Below are 23,703 nucleotides of genomic sequence, written 5' to 3'. Positions count from 1 at the left end.
GCGGATGGAGTGGAATTTCCCGAAACCTCACGGAGGGATGTGTACAAGATATGTACGTGCACCTGTAAATGCCTCTGGGAGGGCATAGCAGTCTGGACGTCATGAAAGGCGGCTTGTATTTCTACAAATGCTGCGACCATAAATAGTGCATAGCACTGGCCAGTGTCACTTCCCTCAGGAGACGTCATTCATAGGACAATACCCAAAAATTAATGCAACTGGGTTAAATTGTAAAGTGTGATGCCCTCTGGAAAGTCGCAAATCAAAGTGCTGGCTTGATTGATCTGTCTTTATTTTGGGGGGGGGGAATCAGAGTGAGATGTTTGTTGGCCCATTCCGTCCCATCTCCTTTTTTGTGTGGAAAGTTTTGGGTGTCACTGTACAGGTACATCTTTATCTAGATAGTGCCGCATTTAAGAAAAGAGACTTGTCGTGAAATGATAAGCCCTGATTCCACGTAGATGGGTGGAAGGAGACTCATTTAGTACTAAGTTTCACTCTTGCACCAACGTATACATATATTTCTCGTGCACAATTGTCACCCTGAAGGCAAATTAGAAGTGGTGCATGCAAGAAGGAATTACAAAAAATGTGAACATTAAATTAACATGAAAGAAAAACAGTGTTGGTAGCAATGTAATAATAGAGATATTTGAAGTAAAGTTACATATTTAAGACAAAAAAGATAAAAATGATTAGCAAATATACATGTACATACCATAAAATAGTTATGAACGAATTGAGATGAGCAAGATATATCCTAAATTATTTCAGAGATTGAGAACAAAAGAGGACTTGGCTTTTTGGAACCCGTTTATTCTTGCTGGTAATTGTGAATTATTGTTTGACTTTAGATACCTGCTGTGACTCTCCTGACGGTATTTACTCAACAAGTGTTACATGTATGTAACATGTTTGATCACATAAACATTTCCCTGTCACACAGAGAGAAATGATAACATAAACATATCCCTGTCACACAGAGAGAAATGATCACATAAACATATCCCTGCCACACAGAGAGAAAAGCTCAAATCTGACAGGAATGTCCCACATGACATGCACATGTGTGCAGAATTTTCAACGTTTTTCTGTATGTGGTTTAACTCACAGACACATGCTCAAGCATGAATGGGTGTACAGTACATTGGTAATGATTTGGACACAGCATGGTGCCCCGTACCCTGTGCATGCACAGTTGCGCATGCTAGACTGAAAATGTTCTGTGTGTTTGAAAAGGCTTCACCTAGACATTCCAGATGATGCACAGGTACATATGCAACACTTGTCATCCTGTTGATAAACATAAGCTGGGATGGTGCTGTTTCATTTTGTGGGCGAGATAAGATTTCAGGAGATCCCCAGAAATGACACAATGGCACAAGGCTGGTTGATCCCCTGTGGAATTTTAAACAGAGGAGGGATTTTTGCTCAAGAAGTGTTTTAGAAGTGACACAATCAATTCAGAAAGTCCAAGGTATCATTCAGCATGTTCAGAGGAGAAGAAGAAAAGGGTTTTGTGAAAGAAAGAAGGCATTGAACAGTGTGGCCAGAAAGATGAAGTCTGCATACCGTAATTGACCAGTATAAAGGTAGCAGAACAGAGAGCAAAGATTTTCTCTGCTGTGGTTCAAGCTTGTCTGCTTAATCCTGTTAAATACCCGAATGCCCTAACTCCATAGAGCCAAGGCAGCCCTTTTGTTCACAGTGGGAAATTTTATGATGTCCCAGTACCGAGTTGTGAGCGAGAAAAATTACACAACGTTTTTTCCCCTCTCTATATTTATACTTTGCTGTTCATGGCATAAAATATTAGCCTGGAATCATTGTCTGACGACCTTTAAGACAAGCTTTCTGCTTTTGTTGGTTAGGCTGGTTAGGTAGACCATGGGTAGAGGTTCATATTCTCCAACCCCCTAGGATGTATGTAAACATTATATTGAAATTGAAGGATTGAGGACTATTAGGGTTATACACATGAAATTTTCAAATTTTATACACAGCCATTAGTTCTCAAAGCCTTTTCCCTTTGAGGAGAGTGTCTTGTGCTCATTACGTGTATGACTCGGATTAGTATCAGTAAATTAGTGGGGAGTAGTCTCAAGCAAGACTTAAAAGGAAGACCTGAGTAGAGTAGATATACATGTGAATCAACAAAGTATGTTTAGAAAGAACGCCCTCAAGGGCAGAGGAGAGACAGGCTTGCAGGAAGTTTTTTTTAATTGGGCTTGTGCATTTGCCCGGCTGCCTGGCCCATCCTGGGAGATTGTACAATCCAAACAGTGTGCAGACAGGATGGGTTCCCCCCCAAAAGGAACTTGTGGCTGTATGCAAACACCATCTTTGGTGCTCACACAGGATGGAATAGAGGTTTTCCCACCCTTTTACAGTGCAGCAATTAATACCATTCTGCAAAATGGAAAATGTTAATTTGCTGCCGAAGATCATGACCCACTGTCTGCTTATAATTGGCAAAGCAGCCAAACTCATATGCCTGCCAACTTTGTGGCACGGTATGGGCCACTGACGGTTCTTTTTAAGCAGTAATACTCCTTTTTAATTTAAAGGGGGGAAAACATCCTTAGAAGTGACATGGTAGGCAGTGAACCGTGGATAAGATCAGTAGACTCCAGGCTAAGAGGCTCTTGGGCAAATACGGCACTTGATTTTGTACATATAACTGCAGCATCCGTGGAGAGTATGAGCCAATTTACAAATGTACAGGTACAGTGTACAATGTACGCCAACAGGGATGACCTCCCCCCATCTTGTTTTATGATAAATATTTAGATTTTACAATGAATTTATTGATGCATGCATTTAAACTGCCCCTCTCTTCAAAGCGCTGGGCAGTTACCCTCTGCAAGTGATTTGGGCTGGATGACCTCAATCTATATGGAGGTCACAAGTCCAGTAAATGGACACATAAATCCTACCGTGGGCACCCATCCATGCTCAGGGGATTAGGAAGTTGTGAAAGACAAGACACACTCTACTGAAACCCATACACCTGTGGGCCACACGGACCATTCTTGGAGAATGGGAATCACCAAGGTTGGACAACCTGGTGCTCAGGAACTATGTAGGCCAGTGATGGTAGCAGAGACTGTGAAGATCACTCTATGGCTGTCAATATGTACTTTCCCTTTGGCTAGATATATACCGGTACATGTATGTATTTGTTGAGTCTGTGCTGGCAGTTTCATTGGCTTTACAAAAATCAACTGGTAATAACGTCCAATTAACTTGAGTATGGGTTGTTTGAAGCTTGTTGTAAAAAAGAGATTCAACAAAGCATCCCCTCAACAACCCCCCCCCAAATGCTGCAATATAACAGATTAGCAAAACATACTTCCGAGGTAATTCATCAGAAAATTTACCCAGTTAAAAAATTTTTAAGTTACTGCCCTATGATGCACAGTCCTTCTGAAGCGTATCCCCCGCACACCTCTTGGAAGAAGGGCTCCGAGTCAAGCGCTTACATACATGTGAGGCTTAATAGTTGTGCCATTAAGTCTGCCATGAACAATGCTCGTCCACTGCATTTGTTCTATGAGTCATCATCCGAGTCTACCTCTCTCACCCCCTCGTGCTCCTCTGTCTGTGATCCCAGGGTGTTAGTCACGAGAAGACTCGCGTCCTGGTCATCATTCGTCATTAGTGCAGGCATTCGTGCTGCGCTTGTGAGCATGAATTTTGCCTCCGGCCTCTCAAACAGGATGAGATGGTTTTTCCTATCGTTAAATGGAATAAATTACCGGTCCTCGCCATTAGTGTCATCAGCCAGTGATTAGACTGTCCCAACTTACACACATGTAAATTAAGGATGCTATAGAAAAACAAAGATGGGTAGATTTCAAAAGTTTACATCCAGTTCCCATACATCTGCCCATCCATCAAAATTATGAATATCACAAGTTCCTGATTAAAAACTCTTGCCATAAATCTGATAAACTCCTGTACCCAAGCTTGGTGAAGTTTGACAGTGATTAGTGGTACAAAATAACATATTTTCAGAGAGGTTCTTTTAATGCCTATGGGATACAGCCAACCCCCCCTCCCCCATTGATGGAGTTCATTAACCTCAAGTCTGCTAGCAGTGGTCAGTTGTATGCAAGTGCATGTGCTGTTCGATTTGCCAGTGCAGAAGTAGTCAAAGTATGAGTACATATAAGTGGCAGAGTAACCTGTCAGAGCTGGATTTATCTAGTATGACAGATATACTGTTGCAGTTTGTTGCATGTTGTTGCAACGAGCCAGGTTTCTCGTTTCAACGGTACTGCATTCTGTTGCATTTAGCACTGTGGGGTAGAGAAAAACCTAATGGGGAAGAATTAATGTTTTGTCTGCTTTACCGAAATGGTAAAGTTGAATTGAAGTATTTGATATTTGCTGACTCTTCTCTTGGCTTGCCTACACCGAATGTATCAGCACAAAGCTTATAATGGAAATGATAGTGATTAGGTTATTGCGTTTATTGTAATCTGTTAATCTGTCACTTGCCTATTTCTCAGAGCCTTACCAGCTACGTTTTATGAGGAAACGATAGTAAGATGATACATGTACACTGTACAACCCATGTGTCTTTTAAATGAAAGTTTCATATCCCATTAATGAAGGTGTGTGAAAAAACCTACAAAGGTTTCAATTTTCACGTCTCTAATTACCGGTGGGCAATTTAATTAGATAACTAGGTAATTTAATGTTTTTCACATTGTCATGGAGTAGTGCCATTGACAAACACAGTATTCATGTACAAAAAGCATACAGTTTGGGTAGCATTTTTACTTTGTTGGCACTATTCATATGTCTGGCCAAAATATAAATAGTTTTGATGAAGTGAAAATAAATTAATTCAAGTTTGAAACTTCTCAAGAATAAAACATTTAACAGAAAAGATGATTTCAAGAGAATGGTAATTCAAGAAAACAGAACAAAGATAAAAGCAAACAAGAATGAAAAGATTATTTTGTGTTTTGTCTTTGTGCAGTGAGATGTTTGGTGGCTATTCAGTTTGCTTGTAAAGATGGTTTCCAGTGTATCCCGTCCTCCTGGCAATGCGACGGAGACCCTGACTGCAGAGACTTCAGCGATGAGGAGCGCTGCGGTAAGATGCCACGATCCATCTTATGTTTGCTCTGACTCATACAAGTCGGGAGTCTGGGGGACATTAAGGGAAATGCAGGACTTTTCGCATCGAGGGGGGGGGGGGAAAGGAATGGTACAAGGAGCAGAATTTGTCCCGGGGATAAAATTTTACTCGTGAAGTCAGCCATATTCTGTGTAGTAAAGATACATGTCAGTCATTGAATTTTTAATCAGTCACGTACACATACGTGTATATAGTGGCCAGGTGTTGATGGTTTGAGGTTTTTTTGTTCTGTGTCAGTGCAATGTCGTTAGAAAAGGTCTATTCACCTGTTCTGAGTGAATTGGAACATGATACCCGGATGAAATTTGGTTTCAGTTCCAGTGGTTGCAACAGTCTCCAGTAGAAAGTGGACAACATTAAAATTGAAAACTGCTGACCCCTTGGGCAAGGGAAGATTTAAGAATTTTTCTCTTACTTTGTCGTAAGAAGAAACTGAAACTATGAAATATTTTCAGCTGGCTATGCACATACATTTGCTTTCCAGGAAATAGGAAATTGGAATCCTTGCTGTTGATTAGCTGATCCTGGGGAAAATGTAATACCTCTGATTATCGTTGAGTATTCCTCTCTGATCTCTGATCTTGAGCCTACACATATAACATCCACGCACATATGAGTGAGCCCACCCACCCCTAATCATGCACAGTTTGTTCAAAGGGGGTTTATTTTTAACAGTATTGGTTTAATGATCAAAAAGTCTTGCAGCTGGTGACAGATTTCAGTTTCATCACAGTTAAAATTACCACAGCTTTGTAATTTAGCTGGCTAATGTACGCGTACCGGTAGTGAATAAGTGCACCTGTACAACACTTTATATTTTGGGACTAGTTGCTTATCTAAAGCCTTGGGTCCAGTGGGGCTGAATGAAATTTTTTTCTGACCACAACCGTCCGATTCTTTCATCTACCCAAGAATTCTCCTCCTTTCCTAAAAGTCTGGTGCTTTCAATTCCTTTTAAAAAAAGGGCAACATACAGTGTATGGGGGGGGAGGAGGGAGAGACAAATGGGAGGGGGAACTTTGCCCCCCCCTTGGATACTCTAGAGCATTATGTGACTTTATACAACTGAATTAAACTTGTTAAAATACTGAACATGCAATTATTAAAACCCCAACCTCATCGAACGCTACAAAATATTACTAGGACTTAGTAGCAAAATGTAGCATACAGTGCTGTGGCACTATGAATACATGACCTTTATTGTTCTCTGTACGAGTAACAATTGAAGTGCCCTAGCCAGAAGTAGTAATTCATAGCACTTGGTCCTTAGTATTTTCTTCTACTGAGTCCTGCACCCCAGATAATATGCCAGGGGGTAAGCGTAAAAAAAAATTCTTAACACAGTATACTGCATGCTTTTTTTTTTTCGAGTACCAAACAATTGTAACTAATACATGGGTTGGTGCCTTCCTGATCAGGTGAGATAACTTGTCCAGACCACATGTTCCGATGCCCCAACAGCACTGTGTGCATCCCCATGGGATGGGTGTGCGACGGCGACAATGATTGCGGGGACTTTGAGGACGAGAATGTGAACAGAGCAGGTGAGGAGGTCTGCCGGTAGTTGCCATTGTGCTAGCCATGTCAAACTTGACTGGCTTGAGCAGAGAGCAATGCACGGGTCTGTTGGAAGTTGTCGCAGCTATTGGCCAGTTGGTGTTACATTACATTGTTACATTCAGCCATAGCCTTCACTTCAGTCTGACGTGCTGCTATTGACCGTTTTGACATGACCATGTGAACTAAGCATGCACCACACTGATGCTGAACCAGGCTTAAAGACTGTGGATGTACCTTCAAGTGTGCCCTTTCCCAAATTTGTCATTTTGAGGAGGCCAACAGTCATTCACACATTTGCCAGGATTAGCATAGATCTCTCTTGTCGGATGCCATCTTCATAGGATAATTACAACGGCATGGTCAGTGTCATTAGGTCTGTGTGCAAGTAGTACGGAAATGCTTGATACATACATGTACATGCATATTGATCTAAATTTCTTTGAAATATGGCACAGCTGATGCATGTCAGAAAAATTTGAAGTCCAAAACGTCAATGCGGGTAGCAGTCTCCAGGAAGTGACCTCATTTGAGAGAGACCAATTGCTTTAAAAAAATTGATTCCTGATGTGGAATGTTATGCTATTTAAATTGACAGAAATTTGCAACCTTCCAAGCATGCTGACCCTTTCCTGGGCATTGAATTTTTGTATTATTGAGGATTATGCCCTGTAAGATGTAAAACTGGTCGGAATTCAACTTTCCCTTATTCAATATACATGAAAAATACACCAACGAGTTATATGACTTTGGAGAGAGTTCATTCCTTTTGTCCAATTTCGGCAGGCTTACATTGCTCATCGACACCTTCACCGTTCAAGTGCCCTCCAAACCAGTTCCGGTGCCTGGGGACGACCACCTGCATTCGACCAAGCCAGGTCTGCAACAGGGTCCCAGACTGTCCCGGTGGTAGCGATGAAGGGGCGTTTTGTCTGCCAGGTATCACCTACTTACACCTTCCTGTCTAACAACCAGTGATTTTAACACTGTTGACCACCTCTCATCAACAATGTCAATTTGGGCTCCCGATCAGTCATTTGCTATCCAAGCATCACTGTGCTGGTTATCAAGAGGACAAAAGCTTTCAAATGCAGTACACACTTCATGGAATATCTTCATATTAGTTACTGAACAATTTGCTCCATAATGCTGGTTTCTTTTCTTTTTTGGACACCCTGTGAAGTGCCTTGAATGCTGTCAAGTACATGTACCATGTGTGGTTAAAATAAAATTGTGTCATTCACGTCACTCCAGTGCCGTCTCACATGTCACATAGTGCTGCATGGAATGCACATGTAGCAGATCAAATGTTGAGTTATGCCCTGTGACAAATTTTTTTTTTCTGTGGAAAGCACTTGAGCTCACAGGAGAGCTACCAGTATATGGTGTGTGCTGTTGGACTTCCAATTAATGTTTTGAAGCCGAATAATGTCAAGCATAGTTCACTGAATCTAACAACTTGTCAAGTAATCCTTTAGTACTCTCTCTCTGCATTATTTTTTAACAACTTTATCAAAAATACTTTGGTGGTTTTTTTTTGGTGAGGCATCACCCGGATTACCTCCATATGAATAACTATCTCTGTCTGATTCTGTCCACAGTAAATCAGAACAAATGCGCCCTGCACAGCTGTGAGCTATGCGTTGACACGGTTTACGGAGCTATGTGCTACTGTCGGGACGGCTACCAGATCAAGAAAGGAGTAATATGCGAAAGTGAGCTACCTTGGCCAGATGTTTTTTTGGGGGGGGGTTCTTCTGCCGATTCGCATTTTACCATTAAGCCAGTTTTACTGTAATTGTCAGCATTGTAACTTGCAGTTTCTGTTTGCCTATTTCAGACATTAACGAGTGCAGTGACTACAGTCTAAACCTCTGTGATCAGACTTGTATCGACTCAGACGGGAGCTACAACTGCTCGTGTGATCATGGGTACCAGCTTCAAAAGGACGGCAGAAGTTGCGCACCAGCCAATCGTAAGGATCGGTACTCTTTGTTTTGCATAATTCATAGTGAGCTAGTTTGGTATGTCAACAGCACGTGATTTGGTCATGTGATTTGGTCACATGAGATTGGGGGTGGTATCCTGACTCTTATACGCCGAACTTGTTTGAACTGACATAACATCAAGTGCTTTAGTCTCACTTGACCCTGCCTCTTTGAAATAATGCAGTGGCTCATTAGCAATCCTCCCTTTTCAGTATGATTGTTCATCTATACAAGGGCTTTAGGATGAAAGAGAACGGGGTCAAACAGACTTGCGGTTTAACGGACCGTGACTTGACTTTACTGCAGGGAAAAAGAAGCAAAGTGACCACAGCACTGGCTCGGGCATTGTTTGCCGTTTCCATATCTGAAAAATGGCACAGTAATGCCACTGACGTATTTCAGTTTGAAAATGGACCATCATGGACTTGTTAATTACCAGTTCTCTCTGGCTTGGACTCTTTTTTCTTAGCAGAGGAGCCCGGTCAACTCTTTGTGGCAAACATGGGGCAGATTCTGAAGCTGAATTTGAAGGGTGTAGATGTGGAGGGCGTATCTCATGTTGATGCCCTTGGTGCCATGGCACTGGATTTCGATATCCGTAAGAAAAAGGTCAGTGTTTTGGAGAACCCCCTCCTCTTAAAAAAAATTACTGAGGCTGTGCCAAATATCCAAGTAACCGAATATTCGATCGATTGTTGAATATTTGAATATTATTTTCCAAATTTGAATATTCAAATGCACAATTCATGAAAAGTAAGGGAAAATTTTCTTTTGTTTTAAATAAGAAACATTGCACTTAGGAGGCTTGTTTCAAGCTGATTCAAATGAAAAGCATCAGAAATCTTACAACAATTTTAAAACTAAACAGTTTAAAGGAATAGAAATTTTTGACAGGGCTATATTCTTGTTGATCTCTTAAATCTTGCTAAATCATGGCTGGAGATACTCCTAGATGTGAGAAGCTATCATATTGATCATAATGCACAAATGTGTGTGTTATTGCCGCTTATTTTGTATATGGTTTGTTCATCAACAGTCTGCCAAGTGGGTATGACCGAATATTGGGATATTCGATCAAATTGAAGGTCAAATATTTGAATAGTGAATTATTCGAATTGACTCAGCGCTAAAAATTTGTTGTTGTTTTTTTAAGGAAATTATGGCCATTTGAAAGACTGTTGCAGAATCAAGAAGATTAGATCAAATAAAGATACACTTTAAAACACTTTAAAAAAATAAACAGGAAAAAAAAAGACACCACCCCTGAGAGTTTGTTTGCTTTGTGTGTTAAGGGATGACTTTTCCCCATCTCACACAATAATATCTAGAAGAGTTTCACTACCCAAAGATTTGGTATTGGAAACAACTTAAATGCTTTATTATGTAACATCTGCAAGAGTTTTACAGTGATGTAACATCTGACAATTCAGAATTCATGCTGTGCTCAGTCTTTCCTTTTGGCTTGATGTCTCAATTCTCAATTGCATAGGTCTGCTGGATAAACTTTGCAGCAGCAAACAACCATTTGATATGTGGGAACCCGACTACATTGGGCGACCTTGTTACAGTGGATGTTGTCTTCAGTGTCAGTCGTAAGTAATTTGGAACACGGCAGCCCAGTTACACCAGTAGCCCTTGATTCTCCTTTGGGTAGGCAGGGGTTGAAAGGTCAAAGTGTCAAAAGATTAGCTGGTACGTTTTGGCATTGGCACCTGCCTCTTTGATTTCATATTTCCTCCCTTTGGTCCCATAAAGTGAGCATTGCAGGACTACCATTCCATGTTTTCTTTCGGCCTATTGAGATTTACTAGTTTAACGCTATGCCGGGATATCTTTCCTTACTTTCTAGTAGGAAAAATGGGCTGATTTCCAGTTTCTTTTGAGATTACCTTTTAACATGTAATTTCTATCAAATGTTAAAAATCTTTGAGTGCATTTTGTGGTTGATTGTGTTTTCTGGGGGGCTGTTCATGATTAAATTTCTTGAAGAAACAAAACATTGTGTCATTGGAATTTTTTTGCATGCTGATGGGCATGAAACAGTGCTTTGTATTTTGTATTTCCAGCTATTGGTTTAATCTATATCAATCAATAAACCCAAATTTTGTGGGGTCTCCATTTTTAAGAGCTTCCCCTGCAGACAATGGTGTGATATTTCAGGATTTTTCATTCAAGAAATGTGGAATTTTGCCAGGTTCAATCATTCAGGTTTTCGTACTTTCTAGCACTTTCTACGCAAAACCAATTGAAATATGTACCTATTTATAGCCATTTATGAAAGAACTCATACATCTTTGTTAGTTATTAAATGCCTTAGAAAGTATTTTATCACTGTCATTGTCAGTGTCCTTGACTTTGTCTTTGTCCCCAAAACCCTCCACCAGTTGGGCTCAACTCTGATGGTTTACTAAGCTTGTGTTTTTTTTCTCTCTCTCTGCTTTCTTCAACCAGACATCCAACAGTTTGCCATCGACTGGGTGACCAGCAACTTCTACTTTGTGGATGATGTGGCCGACCAGGTCCTGGTCAGCAACAGCGATGCCAATAAATTCATCCCAGTCATCGAGACGGGCTTAGATCAGCCCCTGGGAATAGCGCTGGATCCAAACAGAGGGTATGCATTTGTTGTCAAACTTAACTTATCCATACCTGTAAAAACAATTCTCAAACACATTTACAGCCGATACTGTCAATATGCAGTCGAACCTCTTTCATAAGAGCACTGTCAATACAAGATTCTGCTTATAACGAGGTAATTTTTAGGTCCCAATCCTTTGTTTTTAATTGTTTTCATTCCTGATAACACAAAGCACCTGTTATAACGAGGTAATTTGCAAAGTCCGAAGGACCTCTTATTAATGAGGCTGGACTGTACAGAGCACTGTTACATCAAAGTATGCTATTAACCATATGCTACCAGATTTAATTTGAAGTTGCATGACGAATTCCCGGGGAATTTTCAAGATTTCCCTCGTTCACAATTCTTCAAAAATTCATAACTTCATTTACTGGATGTTTACACCCACACAAATGACTGTCTGGTGGCTAGTTTAATCTGACTGGAGCGCTTTTGTCCCCAGTGGTAATCCGCTCACGCTGAATGCCACAAACAGTGGTGTAATCATTCAAAACAATGATGAATTGTCTTCGCTGTTGACAACTGAAAAAATGTTAGCAATTCCCAGCAGCCCTCTCTTTTGTTCCCAGTACTGTCTTTTGTTACAAGGCCCCACTTGTTTGTCCGATTTCGGGCACCCCAACATGGCACAAAGTGGTTGAGAGTGAATCCTGAGGGACCCAACCTCTTGAATTCATTGTTTCCCTTTGTTTCTCCACTTGGTTTCTAACAAGATCCCGTTTACACTGTTGCTGTTTCCAGCAAGTTCTTTTTTATGATGAAAGTTAACTGAATGAAATTGTTTAACTGGAAAGAAAGAGCCATGCTACAGTCGTTAAAGCCCATCACAGCCAGTGACCATTCTCGCACAATGTCACCAAGCAGCCCTAACGTTGTGTAGGTTTGGAAAAGTTGGTTCTTTCAAGGTCTCCCAGGTTCAGGGAATTTGATTTTTTGTTTGGAAGGGAGAGGAGGTTGACATCTGACTCTTCAGTGGGACAGCTTTGGACCAATTATATGAGGAGTCACATTACATCCTAATTCTTGTCAAAGGATATGCAGCTAGAAGGCAAACATTGAAGGTCTCTGCCGGCTGGAGCTAGGCTTTGGCTGGCTGGGTGACTGTGCAGTCAGTCAGCTTCATCTGAGTGTTTGATAAGTACTGGCTGCGTGTGTATGTCCTTGGGAGGTTAGTCTGTACAGGGGAATTTGGAGTCCATGAAAATTGACACGTATACCCCCCCAGGTTGTGAAAATATTGTTTGGTCCACTCCAGTGTCTTGTTTCTTGTTCCATGTCATCCCCTTCTTTATTAACTAACACAAATCTGTGAAGGCATACGATACGTGGAAGAGCCCCATGAGTCCTTTAGATAATAGGACTCTTCATATCACTGCACCACCAAACAGTTGTTTGCAATTGACTACCGATACTTCTCCAACTTGAGATTGACTCGTTTAGTGACTAGCCACATCCTTTATTTATACAAGTGGTATCGTGTGTTACACATGAATGTACACAAATGTGGTTGTGTTTTGAACTCTTGTGAGTTATTTGTCTCTGTGGATTTTTTTTTCAGAAATGCAATTCCAACCAGAGAATTTGACTCAATGCAAAAACAATGGTTGACTGGCTGTACCACCCGTGCTAATTAAAAACACTACATCCCATCAGGAAGAGACTGAAAATATAGGGCATTCCCACATGATGAAAATACCTTCCTGTTTGGAATTTGGGAACAGCGTTTCTATTCAGGGAACACTTTCTTGGAACGCATTCAAGGAACACATTCCAGGAGTATACTGTGCTGAAAAAGTTGCATCTTAAAAGAAATGTGAACTGTCCCAAATTTTTTTAGATGCCACCTAACGAGCCCACACATCAAGTACCCGTACTTCGTACCAGTTCACAGAAACTGATTCCCCCTTTCCCCGCCCAGGGTGATGTTCCTCACCGATCGCGGAAGCCATCCCAAAGTCAAGAAGGCCAACTTGGATGGCTCTGAGCTCCAGGACATTGTGGTTGGCAAGATCTCCACGCCTCACAGCATCACAGCTGACCTGGTCGCACAGAGAATCTACTGGACAGACTCAGGCCTGCAGCTTATCGAGAGCAGCAACTACGACGGGATGAACCGCCGCACTGTAGCAAGAGGCTCAGGCGTAAGACATCAGATAGGTTCACTGTCCTGGCATAGTTCTTTTGATACCTTGTCCATCTCATTTAAACTGACGCTTTTATGTCAGGGTTGGGCAGCTGTAGCACGCTTTTTGCCCAGTAGATGAGATCGGGTTCAGATGCAGCAAAGAAGAGTGCAAAAGTCATGTGGAAGGATATTTCCCCGAAAATAAATTTTATGCAAATTCATGACCTTTGCAAGGACAGATACAGAGGAAAAATACTGAAATGCAATTTTTGTTGTCTGTTTCATTTCCCTTACTTCCAAAGCAAGGAAAAAGCTTAAAAATGAAGTCCCACCCCTCGGAAAGGCCATAAGAGGCTACATAAATATTCTAAAGGATTTTTGCCATCCCCCAGCAATTTTTGGCCCCTCCCCCTAGGAAATTTGGATTTGGATGGGCCGTTGGACCATTGTGGGTCCTTTTCTTTTGAATGAGAGGGAAGTTCTTCCTTTGAACAGCAGTGTCTCTCGGGGTCATGAACCATTTGTCCTTGTTGACATTCTGTGAAGTATGTATGGTGACTGCATTCTTCAGTCAGTGGTATCAAGATGTCGACCCAGCCTTTCTCTGCTTCATGATAGTGAAGAGGGTACTTGTATGCATTGTCCATTATATTGAGAATAGCCATTGCATCAGTTACGACCACTAACGTGCATTTTTTCCAGCTCCTGGAATACATGCGACCTGCTCTGTGAAAATGAGTGATAGACCAGTTTTTTTTTCTCAGGAATTTTGCTTCAGTTTGCCTTAGAAAGAGCAGTCTGAGCTCGTTGTGTGATATATCTCTCATTTTGATATCCTGACGACAGTGGACATCGTTGGTGGTTCCCATTGATTTGCTTAGTGCAAGATTCTTTTCAAGGCCTGTTACTCAAAAGCGGCTCTAGCTACTTAGGAATCATTTTGACAGCAGGGTACACATTGAAGTGTTACATAAAGAAAGGAAAGAAGTCATTAGAGGCTCTATTTAAGAGAGACTTGGTGTCTCTTGGCAGTGTCACTAAGGAGTACTTTCCTTGTGACTGCTCTGAAAAACTTGGTATCCTGATTCGTTTCAGTATTGCTTCTCTAATGTTCCTCCCCTCACTAGGTCATCTTTGGTTTTGGGATCTCTGTCTTTGGTAACTACCTGTACATCACCAATTGGCAGCCTTACCCCACCGTAACCAGGGTCAACAAGTTCACGGGCAACACCTCCGTTCTCCGAAACGACACAATCAATCATGGGGTGGGGGCTGTCCGAGTCTACCATGAATTGGTGCAACCGTTGGGTGAGTGGAATAGAGCACACTTTAATTGTAGGCAGTGTTTGGATACATTCAGCTGTGGAAGAAATAATAGCCTCATTAATCTATTGGGAATGCAGTACCTTCATCCAGCGTGTAGTATAATCCCATTATGTCTTGTAAACAACTGATTTTTGTTGGCAAAAGTAACGATCACCCAAAGTAGGCCTAGTTATATATGTACATTGTTGCAGTTGTTTTTGTTGACCGTTTCTCCGAGACTTCCATCCGAACAAAGTGGTGTTTGACCATTTTGCTGTATGTCTCAACTTCAGCTTTTAATTTGGAATGTATTGTAGTTCAGGAATATCTGTAAAACAAACTCAACACATCTCCCCAACCTTGACAAATCTGCCTCTGGAAATGTGCCAGGATGTATTGAACCACATGTATATTCTGTGACTAGCCTGATTTGGCTTGATTTTTGAAGGTACTAATTGAAGTCCGTGGTATTTGATACATATATGATGATTTGCAGGACTAAGCGCAGACTAAGAAGCCATGTAACACTGCTGTAGCAGTTGGTAGAAACCTTGGCCGGTCTACTGCAGGATAAGCCAACACAGATTAGCCAAAAACTATGCATGCCCAACACAACCAAAGAGAATTTCTTTATTCCACCGTCTAACAGCATTTTCCTACACAAACTTACACTGCGTAAGATAAGCTTGTCAAAGGCATTTGAAGATTATTTCAGCAACCTGTTTGCTTTGTGAAATTCTCAGGATAAATACAAAAACAAATTGGATTTGTTGGCATAAATTGACAGGTATGTACACTCTCCCGACAACTTCAAAGTTGATTCATGTAAAGAATTTAACAAAAACACCTGCCAACTGGTGAGGTATCCTAATCCATCCCTGGAGAGGGGGAGGGAGGGAGGGCGTGGATAACTTCTGCCTCAGAAAACAAGTGGAATTTCTGCTGGATTGAGCAAAGTTAACGATCTTCTCCATCAACAATGGCCATTGGGTAAACTGTTCCAAAGAAGTTGAAGGAACTGTAACATGGACATTGTAAAGGAATACATTGTACATGTACCGATATGGGTGGAGCAGTTCACCCTTCCAGACAGATAATTTTGCACGACACAAAAAGTGGGAAGAAGAGGAAATTTTTCTCATTTTTCTCAGTGATTTCTTCCCAGCAAGTTTATTCCACCAAGTAGAGAGTTTTGGGAGTGCCTGTTCATCTATGGGAACATGTTAATACTGTGTTTAAAATGGCAAGTATTTTTAACATATTGGTGCACAAACCCAGTGTTTCAAGACTGAGCTCACGCCATAATGGAAGTGATGCTTAAGTTTTATCAATAAAGTCAGTTCCTTTACTTACATCACTACATGTACTTTGTATATTTTTTAAATACTGTTTGAAACCTTATGAAGCTATAGGCAAAACATATACATCTTTCCTCCGAAACTTTCACATTTGCTCTGGCTGCAAGATCCTTTTCAAGTCAATCTACCTCCATGTACTTTCTCTTGTTTATACGTGAAATATTTATTAAACTGCTGCACTTAACTCTGCAGCTCGTTCAGTGGGCAGTTGTTTTTAATTGAGTAGTGCTTATCTGCAGAGCCGCAAGCGCCTTAAATCTTGCAGGCGGTAGCTTAACTCCAATCGGTACAAACCGGAAATCCTGCAGGAAATGGAAGAGATAAATCTCGTAAGCCAGTGCCTCACAGTTGAGCCAAGGCCAGTTTTGCAATCATGTAGGATTCCAGTTGTCATGACAACGAGTGTGACGTCATTGAAGCACAGGCTGGCTCGCCTTGCAGCACAGCAGACCAGTAATTAGTCATCTTGGAATTCATGAGAAATGTGGTTATTGTGTTTTTTGAGACAGTAGTACACATGTTTGGCAGTAGAGCATGTTGAAAGCTTGTCTCTTTAATGCCACTTCTTTTCTTTGTAGTTGGATCTCATCCGTGCCGAACTGACAATGGAGGCTGCAATCACATTTGCCTGATCTCGGGCAAAGATGGCCGCGAACGGGTGTGCCGATGCCAGCAGGGCTTTGTCTTGGAAAACAAAACCACTTGCATTGGTAAGTCATGATATACCAGGTGGAAGGAAAATGGCCAACAAACTAGGGCTAAGATGTTCGCTGCATGACGTACTTTTGGAAGTCAGTGTCGTTGAGACCAGAGTTTGTCTATGTACGTGTGTCTCCTTTTCCCCTATGGTTACTTCCATGGAAATTGACAGTCTATTTAGGTGTTACTCTTACGATAGTTTTGTCTTAATTTTTTACTCTTTTTTTTCAATCAGGGTAAAGCCCTGTCTGTTATAGAATGCTTTCACTAATGGCCGGGGGGGGGAGAAGACAGTGAAAAATGTTTGGTTTTAGAGGTGGTAGGAAAACCCGGGGCAACTAGTCTTGGGAAGACCTGCAGAATCAGGTAGGGAGTGACATTTAACCCACATGTTGGCCTTGGCAGGATGCGAACCCTGGTCACAGAGATGGAAGGTGAGGGCAGTACCATCACAATGATTCCCTTGAACCCCTTGAGCCCACGGGACTTCCATGAAATATTCCTTAGTAGCCTCTTGACTTAACTGAAAAAACAAATCAAACTAAAATCCTCTTAAGTTAAGGTTTGATAGCCCCCGTTCTCCAACAGATCATTTACCTTGAGTTTTGCTATGTAGCATAGCAAGACTTGAGTCTGAGAGGAAAGATGGCCAAATTTGCACAGTAATTTTAGTTATCTCCCAATAAAACCCACAACTGTTTTCTTTCACCAACAAATGTGCCAACTTTTTGTCTTCCGCGTTTCCACCTCTAGAGAACAGAGACAACTCCAGGTTCCTCATCTATTGCCAGAGTTTCCCCGGCTCCATCCACGGGATACCGATGGAGCCGGTATCCGACAATCTGGAGGTGATCATCCCCATCATCAATCTGGAGAGCCCCCGGGCAGTGGACTACCACGCCGCCCAGGAGTACATCTACTACGCCGACTCCAACAGCTACGTCATTGGACGCCAGAAGATTGACGGCACGGGTGCACAGAAAGTGATTGAGGACAGTGAGTTCCACCTGGCCTCATTTTTTTTTTTTTTAAAAAGGCTGTTATCTCTTGATGAGCCTTAATTATTTGGCAATTCCATGCCATAATCGATTCCAAACTTGGAATTGGATTGATAAGTCCACGTATTTCAGGAATCAATTTCCCCAGGGTGATTGATTTTGCTTCCAGATTATTTTCAGAAAAGGTTAGTTTAAATCCAGAAAGGATTTCTATTGGCCTGTGTCCAATTTCCTTGAATTGTGTACTTGAAGGTTCAATTTTCAAAACCATCTTAGGACAGTTGAGCATGTAACATATTTAATGTCTTAAAGAATTAGGGCGATGAATTGACTGTTATGCATGCCACCTGCCATTGGATGCCCCTTTTTTAATTTTTGGTTTTTTTGGCAGTAAAAAAATTGAATTTATTCTGAGTGCAGTTGTGATTCCCGAATGGAATTGGAATCAGGTCCAGAAGTCCTGGGATTACAAATTCTTCCCTGTAGCTAGCCTTTTCTGCCTTGCCTTGCTGTGCCCTTAGGCGTGCTCTCAGTAATTGCAAGACTGTTTCTAATTCTAACAGCTTTTGATATGTGTGATTTGGGATCCGATGATTGGAAACATGAACTAGGCATGTCACCAAAGCACTAATCACAGTAGTGCAGTAAAGCTATACTATAGAGTCCACATGTGGGCGTATTATGAAATGTGACATAAAGGTATTTTGGTAGATGTCTGACGCAGCAAACTGTTGAGTACAGCAGTGGTCCACTGTACACTCAGAGTTCAGGAGGTCAGAGTTCAGAGTTTATTCAAGATTTCCAGAGTGAGAAACTGTCTGTCTCATGATGTCTTGGTTAAACAAGACCTGGTGTCCTCAAGAGGGACTCTAAAAATCTTTGAACTCTCTGGTACAAAAAAAATTATCCAGTAGTTTCCCCTCGCCTCCATTTTGCCTGGTTTATATAAATAAGGAAGAAAAGCGTTGATGGAACGGTTTAAACTGGATACGGGCCTGGCATCAGTAAAGGTCTAATCCACAATAAAGGAATTCCAAAAACCAAATATTTTTTTGTTCAGTACGTTTTTCATCAGTTTTACTACCTGTTTTGTAAAATACCTGCTAGTCATATTTGTGATGTGTCCCGCATGTGTGCAGTGCTAAAATTCTCTTATATAGAAAGAGATACAAACATGTATGGGTGCAAACTGCACGAGAGCAGAAGGAAGCGATGCTTGTTTGGGGTGACTCATCTAGTTTTGGTTGTATCGCGCATACCGTTTATGAAGGGCTAGAGTCCATATTTAATTAAAGTACGTGTCAACATTTTAAATCAAAACGGAACATTGGTTAAAATGAGTTGGTTGATTCATCAATGGTTTAAAGCCAACTACGTGACCGGCTCTCAGCCAATAAGAGTGAGTATTATGTTTTACTGTAGTATAGACTTATCCGAGGAGATGCCATAACCGCGGTTGCTTTGCACTCACATGCGCGTTCCTGAGTTTGACTTGAGCATGCTCTTTGGCAAATCGCACTGTGCCACTCCAGTAACGTCTTGTAAGTCTGGTTGTCAAATTACGCTATGTCAAAAATGGACATTATGCTTAACACACGTTTCCTCTTGTTGATGAATAGGGGTGAGCAACTGTGAGGGGATTGCTGTGGACTGGATCAGTGAGAATCTTTACTGGACCGACGATGATTTGAAGACCATCAGTGTGGCTCGTCTGAATGGCACCCACCGCAAAACCATCATATCCGGCAACGTGACCCACCTCAGGGCGATCGTGGTGGATCCTGCTGAAGGGTAGGTGCATGAGTCTAGGTTTGAAAGTTCCGTTTGATTTCGGGGAGGGGGATGGTGGGAGGGGAGGGGAAGAAGATTTGCGTTAAGTGTTGGTCTTCACGTTGTTTGGGAAACGAGTTGGTATGGCTCTACCCTACCTTTCTTTCACTGTGCGATGGGCTCCAGTCCCATTCCTCTTGTAGGGAGTAGCGAACTCTAACCACTGGGCCACACACCCCGAGAAATATTTGGCCTAGTTGCGGGGGTTTTTGACTCCTGATCAAAGGGTGTGGGGTTCGAATCATAACGGCTGGTCACATTTTGTGACGTTTTGTAAGCCACTTAACCCCTACTTGTCTGGGATGAATTTTTGAATGTTTATGGGCCTGGTTAGTAGGGATAATGATATCTGCACACTGAATTTATGGAATGCATCTTTTAAAGAACAGTTTGTTATTAGTATCTCATGATCTTCGTTGTGCTATTTCCCCTGTGAGTTTTATTAAGGGAATAAATACATGTATGTGCTTGGCTGGTCTTAAACGGGTTTAAGACCGGCTCAGGAGAATGGACGTGATTGCGGCTCAGGCATTGTAAGCGGTTTACGTTTAAGACTGACCAAGCACAAATTTATTCCCACTCATAAATACCTTTTTAGTCAGAGAGTCAAAAGAGGTCAATATATGATTGACTTGCAACAATTTTCTAGTCTTTTACTTTCATTTTCCTAAACACCCCCGTCCATTTTATGGTATATTCCTTGTGCAAGTTGTTTATAAGAGTCTCCTCATATGGACTTGGTGTACGCGTGGTGAGCCTTGTGCACACAGACTCTTGACCAGTCAGAATCGATTAAACTGTCTTGTATCCAGGTGCCAGTGCATGCTTTTAAAAACACAAGGGGCGTTATCACATTACAGCGGGCATTATCAAATGTTAATACTCTGTGGAGAAATTCTTATGTCATCATCCAAAATGTAAACATAGTAAGTAATGTACCTGTGGAATTTAAGGGACTCCACTTAGTGGCAGTGGACCTCAGTTCTTCTGGTTTACCCAGTTTGGTCCAGTGGATATGTAAGCATGCAGGTATTTTCCTGTGCACGTATTTTCCTGTGCACATGGGGGATGTCGGAATGCATCTCGGCAAATTCTGTATGTAGTACCGGGCGGCATTTGTCTTTGTACTGTGCTTACCTGATTCCCATTGAGTTTACACGCAGGCTCAAGCTAACGCTGAGAGGTCGAACACATGTGAAGACCCTTAAATCCTTTTGTGTCGAGGCCTCATATTGTAGGAGGAATCACGTTGCAACAAGTTTTTAAAAAAGCTGTAATGCAGTACAAAATGTCACTAATAAGGACCAGTGGGCACAGGATCACCTAGTTCCAAGGTACAAATTACTCCAATCACTTCATGATCGCAATAAGGATGAAGAAGGGTGAGCATTTTGGAAGTCCAACTTTGTACAAGACGATGGTTGTGGTATCTTACAGTTTTGAAAACTTTGCATTTTTCAGCCAAAAATGAAGCCGTGTCTTTGACAAATTAGATTTGGGGTAATACCATCGGCAAGTGGTTAATATTGTTCCTCGTGGATTGGTTCCTTTGGGAACTGTGCAGGTACCTCTATTTCACCGACTGGGCAGAGACCATAGAGGAGAGCCACCTGGCGAAGATTGAGCGTGCCCACATGGATGGGTCCAACCGGGAAGCCTTCGTAACAGAGGGCCTGCTGTGGCCCAACGGCCTGAGCTTAGACAAGGACCGGCGCAAGCTGTACTGGTGCGATGCCTTCCACGACGTCATCAAGGGGGTCTCCCTGGACAACCGCACTGCCATAGAGGTCAGCATTCTCTAGTCGATGAACATTGACAATTCAAGATTACAAGTGTGGCAGGTTGGGTCATAGAGAAATAACATGAAAAGTTGTCAGATAGCGTTCAGTATTCAAATCTGAGTCATAAGTAAGGCTGGTACTTCCATTTGCCGATTTCCAGACATTTGTGGAACTTATCGACTGGCTGTTGGGCATCATTTAATATGCCCCAATTTTTCCTGGCAGAAAGTGGTGTTGCACTTGAGACTGCTGCATCCGTTTGGTGTGGATTACTACGGGGACTTCATCTTCTGGACGGACAACACCAGAGGAGAGTTGTACCGATTTGATCGCACCAGGGACCACCAGGGTGCTGTCAAACTGCGCAGTGGTGGTGTGCTGTTTGAGCTCAGGGTGTATGACCCTGAACGTCAGACAGGTGAGTGTGTAGCCACAGGTTTCCATTTGGTATATATTTTTAAAATTTGGAGTGTTTGAATGAGACTTAAATCTTGGTCACATTTATTGGGAACAGTCCCCTCATTCCTGGTCATTATCAAGTTGAATTCTTTGGCAAAAACATAATAGGAAAGAATTTGCTTGACATTCCTAACGTGAAGTGTCTTTTAATGACTTGACGAAGGATATTTGTCAAAAGATAAGAAAACGGGTTGAATGGTCAAAATGGTCTGATGTGGCATTCATCACTGATGATTCTCCACATACTAGGTGATTTTTTGTTTCTTGTATTCCATGAAAACTATTAACAAAGTGAAAAACACAGAAGATGTCTCACGTTGCTTGGATTTTTAAGGGAGGGGGAGGTGCTTTTTGCTCTCCTATCCATCCAGACAAAAGGATGCATGTTCCTCAAATTTTAATACATTGAAGAAAAACAACCCCCCAAAAATGAGCAACCTTTAACAACATCACCAAATTTTTTTGCCTGAATCCTGAACAGGGACAAACGCTTGCTCCAACAACAATGGGGGTTGCCAGGAGCTTTGCTTGCCAGTGCCCGGTGGCGGTCGACAGTGTGCCTGCGATGACAGACACAAGCTGGAGCAAGATGGGACAACGTGCCTTGGTGATTTGTAGTCTTTGGCTAAACTTCACGGGGGGGGGAGTTTTTTTTTGTAATGGATAGCTTTTGCATTCCTCGGTGTGGACTGGATGCAACTTGTTAACAGTGATGAGGGAGGGAGTGACAGGAGGGATGATCAACAGTTGGATGTCACTGAATCTTTGTACTCAGTGCTTTACAGGCTTGCACATTGGCGCAAATCCGTGCTGGTGAGTGGGGTGGGGGTTGTGGAGGTCGGCAAGCCTAAAAATGCCCAGCCTTTGGAATTCTAACGGCCGCATCAGGGAGAGGATGCCACAATGACTAGGGAGCTTTGTTCAAGATGTGTACCATTTGGAAGTGGTGCAAAGTACCAGTCTTGAAGTGGCCAGGTCTGTCAAAATTGCTGGCGTTTGATTGATGTCTCAACATGAATCACCGAGAGTTTGTTGTCTGAACTGAATTTTTGTTTTAGACTAGTTGAAGAGACAATCTCATGGTTTTTCTTTCCTCTCTCGCATATTTGGTACGGTGTAAAGTCCTTGCAAATATCTTAGTGTGATTTTCTTATTCCAGTGAGATAAAATGTAGCTGAATGGGTTACAAACTTTACCAAGAATGCCTTCTTGTTCCTAAAACTTGCACTGTGTGTAAGACTAGTCTGGGGTCATGTAAAATGAGCCATTTCTTCGTTGTCGCTTTCATTGACCCATTTTTGTCTGCAGTTGACCCGCAGTATATTCCACCGGACATTTGCGGCAACAGATTTGAGTGCAACAACGGTCGGTGCGTGGATCGAGTCTGGCTGTGCGATGGCGATAATGACTGTGGCGATAACAGCGACGAAACCACTAGTTGCAGTAGGTTTTCCTTTCATTTGTCCATGATGTTAGGAACACTGTCCTTTCAAAAGCAGTGATATAGAGAAAAAAGAGGGGAATTTTTGATGAAGTGGAATTTTCAACTAATGTATTCAAGAGTTCATCTTTCCTTAAAATTGGAGCAAAATCAAGGGGGATATATGCACATACAGTTGTCAAAATTTACAAACCTTTAGACCGCAAGTGTTGAGTCACTATTATTAAGACTGCTGATACTTGGAAACAGGTGCAACAACTCGTTGTGTAGCTGCGCAGAAACCACTTCCACTTTATCTTGAACCTGTGAAATAAAAAGTATCAGTGTAAATTTTCTGATTGGTCAGATGTAGGAATGGAATGGTTTGCCGGG

The 23,703-nt window shown here is 41.9% G+C and overlaps 1 protein-coding gene across 3 annotated transcripts in view; it reads left to right on the top strand.

Moving 5' to 3' along the window:
* Nucleotides 1-23,703, top strand: part of LOC110991040 (prolow-density lipoprotein receptor-related protein 1-like) — a 124,935-nt gene that overhangs the window by 20,966 nt on the left and 80,266 nt on the right. For 2 of the 3 annotated variants that reach the window (XR_015424887.1, XM_022256132.2), the window contains exons 2-18: nt 4,991-5,107; nt 6,571-6,696; nt 7,496-7,648; nt 8,311-8,424; nt 8,550-8,684; nt 9,167-9,306; nt 10,187-10,289; nt 11,149-11,311; nt 13,254-13,476; nt 14,588-14,768; nt 16,702-16,833; nt 17,576-17,818; nt 19,440-19,611; nt 21,215-21,437; nt 21,657-21,849; nt 22,372-22,497; nt 23,199-23,333. Coding sequence is in view for 2 of the 3 variants with exons in the window: in XM_022256132.2 (XP_022111824.2) it covers nt 4,991-5,107; nt 6,571-6,696; nt 7,496-7,648; nt 8,311-8,424; nt 8,550-8,684; nt 9,167-9,306; nt 10,187-10,289; nt 11,149-11,311; nt 13,254-13,476; nt 14,588-14,768; nt 16,702-16,833; nt 17,576-17,818; nt 19,440-19,611; nt 21,215-21,437; nt 21,657-21,849; nt 22,372-22,497; nt 23,199-23,333 (2,679 nt within the window). In the remaining variant the exon portion in view is untranslated. The remainder of the gene's footprint in view (nt 1-4,990; nt 5,108-6,570; nt 6,697-7,495; nt 7,649-8,310; nt 8,425-8,549; nt 8,685-9,166; nt 9,307-10,186; nt 10,290-11,148; nt 11,312-13,253; nt 13,477-14,587; nt 14,769-16,701; nt 16,834-17,575; nt 17,819-19,439; nt 19,612-21,214; nt 21,438-21,656; nt 21,850-22,371; nt 22,498-23,198; nt 23,334-23,703) is intronic. The other variant, XM_087134961.1, reaches the window with a different exon arrangement.

The sequence above is a fragment of the Acanthaster planci genome, linkage group LG03, assembly GCF_054643075.1.
Source record: "Acanthaster planci isolate LZ-2023a linkage group LG03, COTS_SCS, whole genome shotgun sequence".
Taxonomy (NCBI): Eukaryota; Metazoa; Echinodermata; class Asteroidea; order Valvatida; family Acanthasteridae; genus Acanthaster; species Acanthaster planci.
The sequence above is the reverse complement of the archived record's forward strand: the minus strand, read 5'-3'. Positions and strand labels throughout refer to the sequence as shown.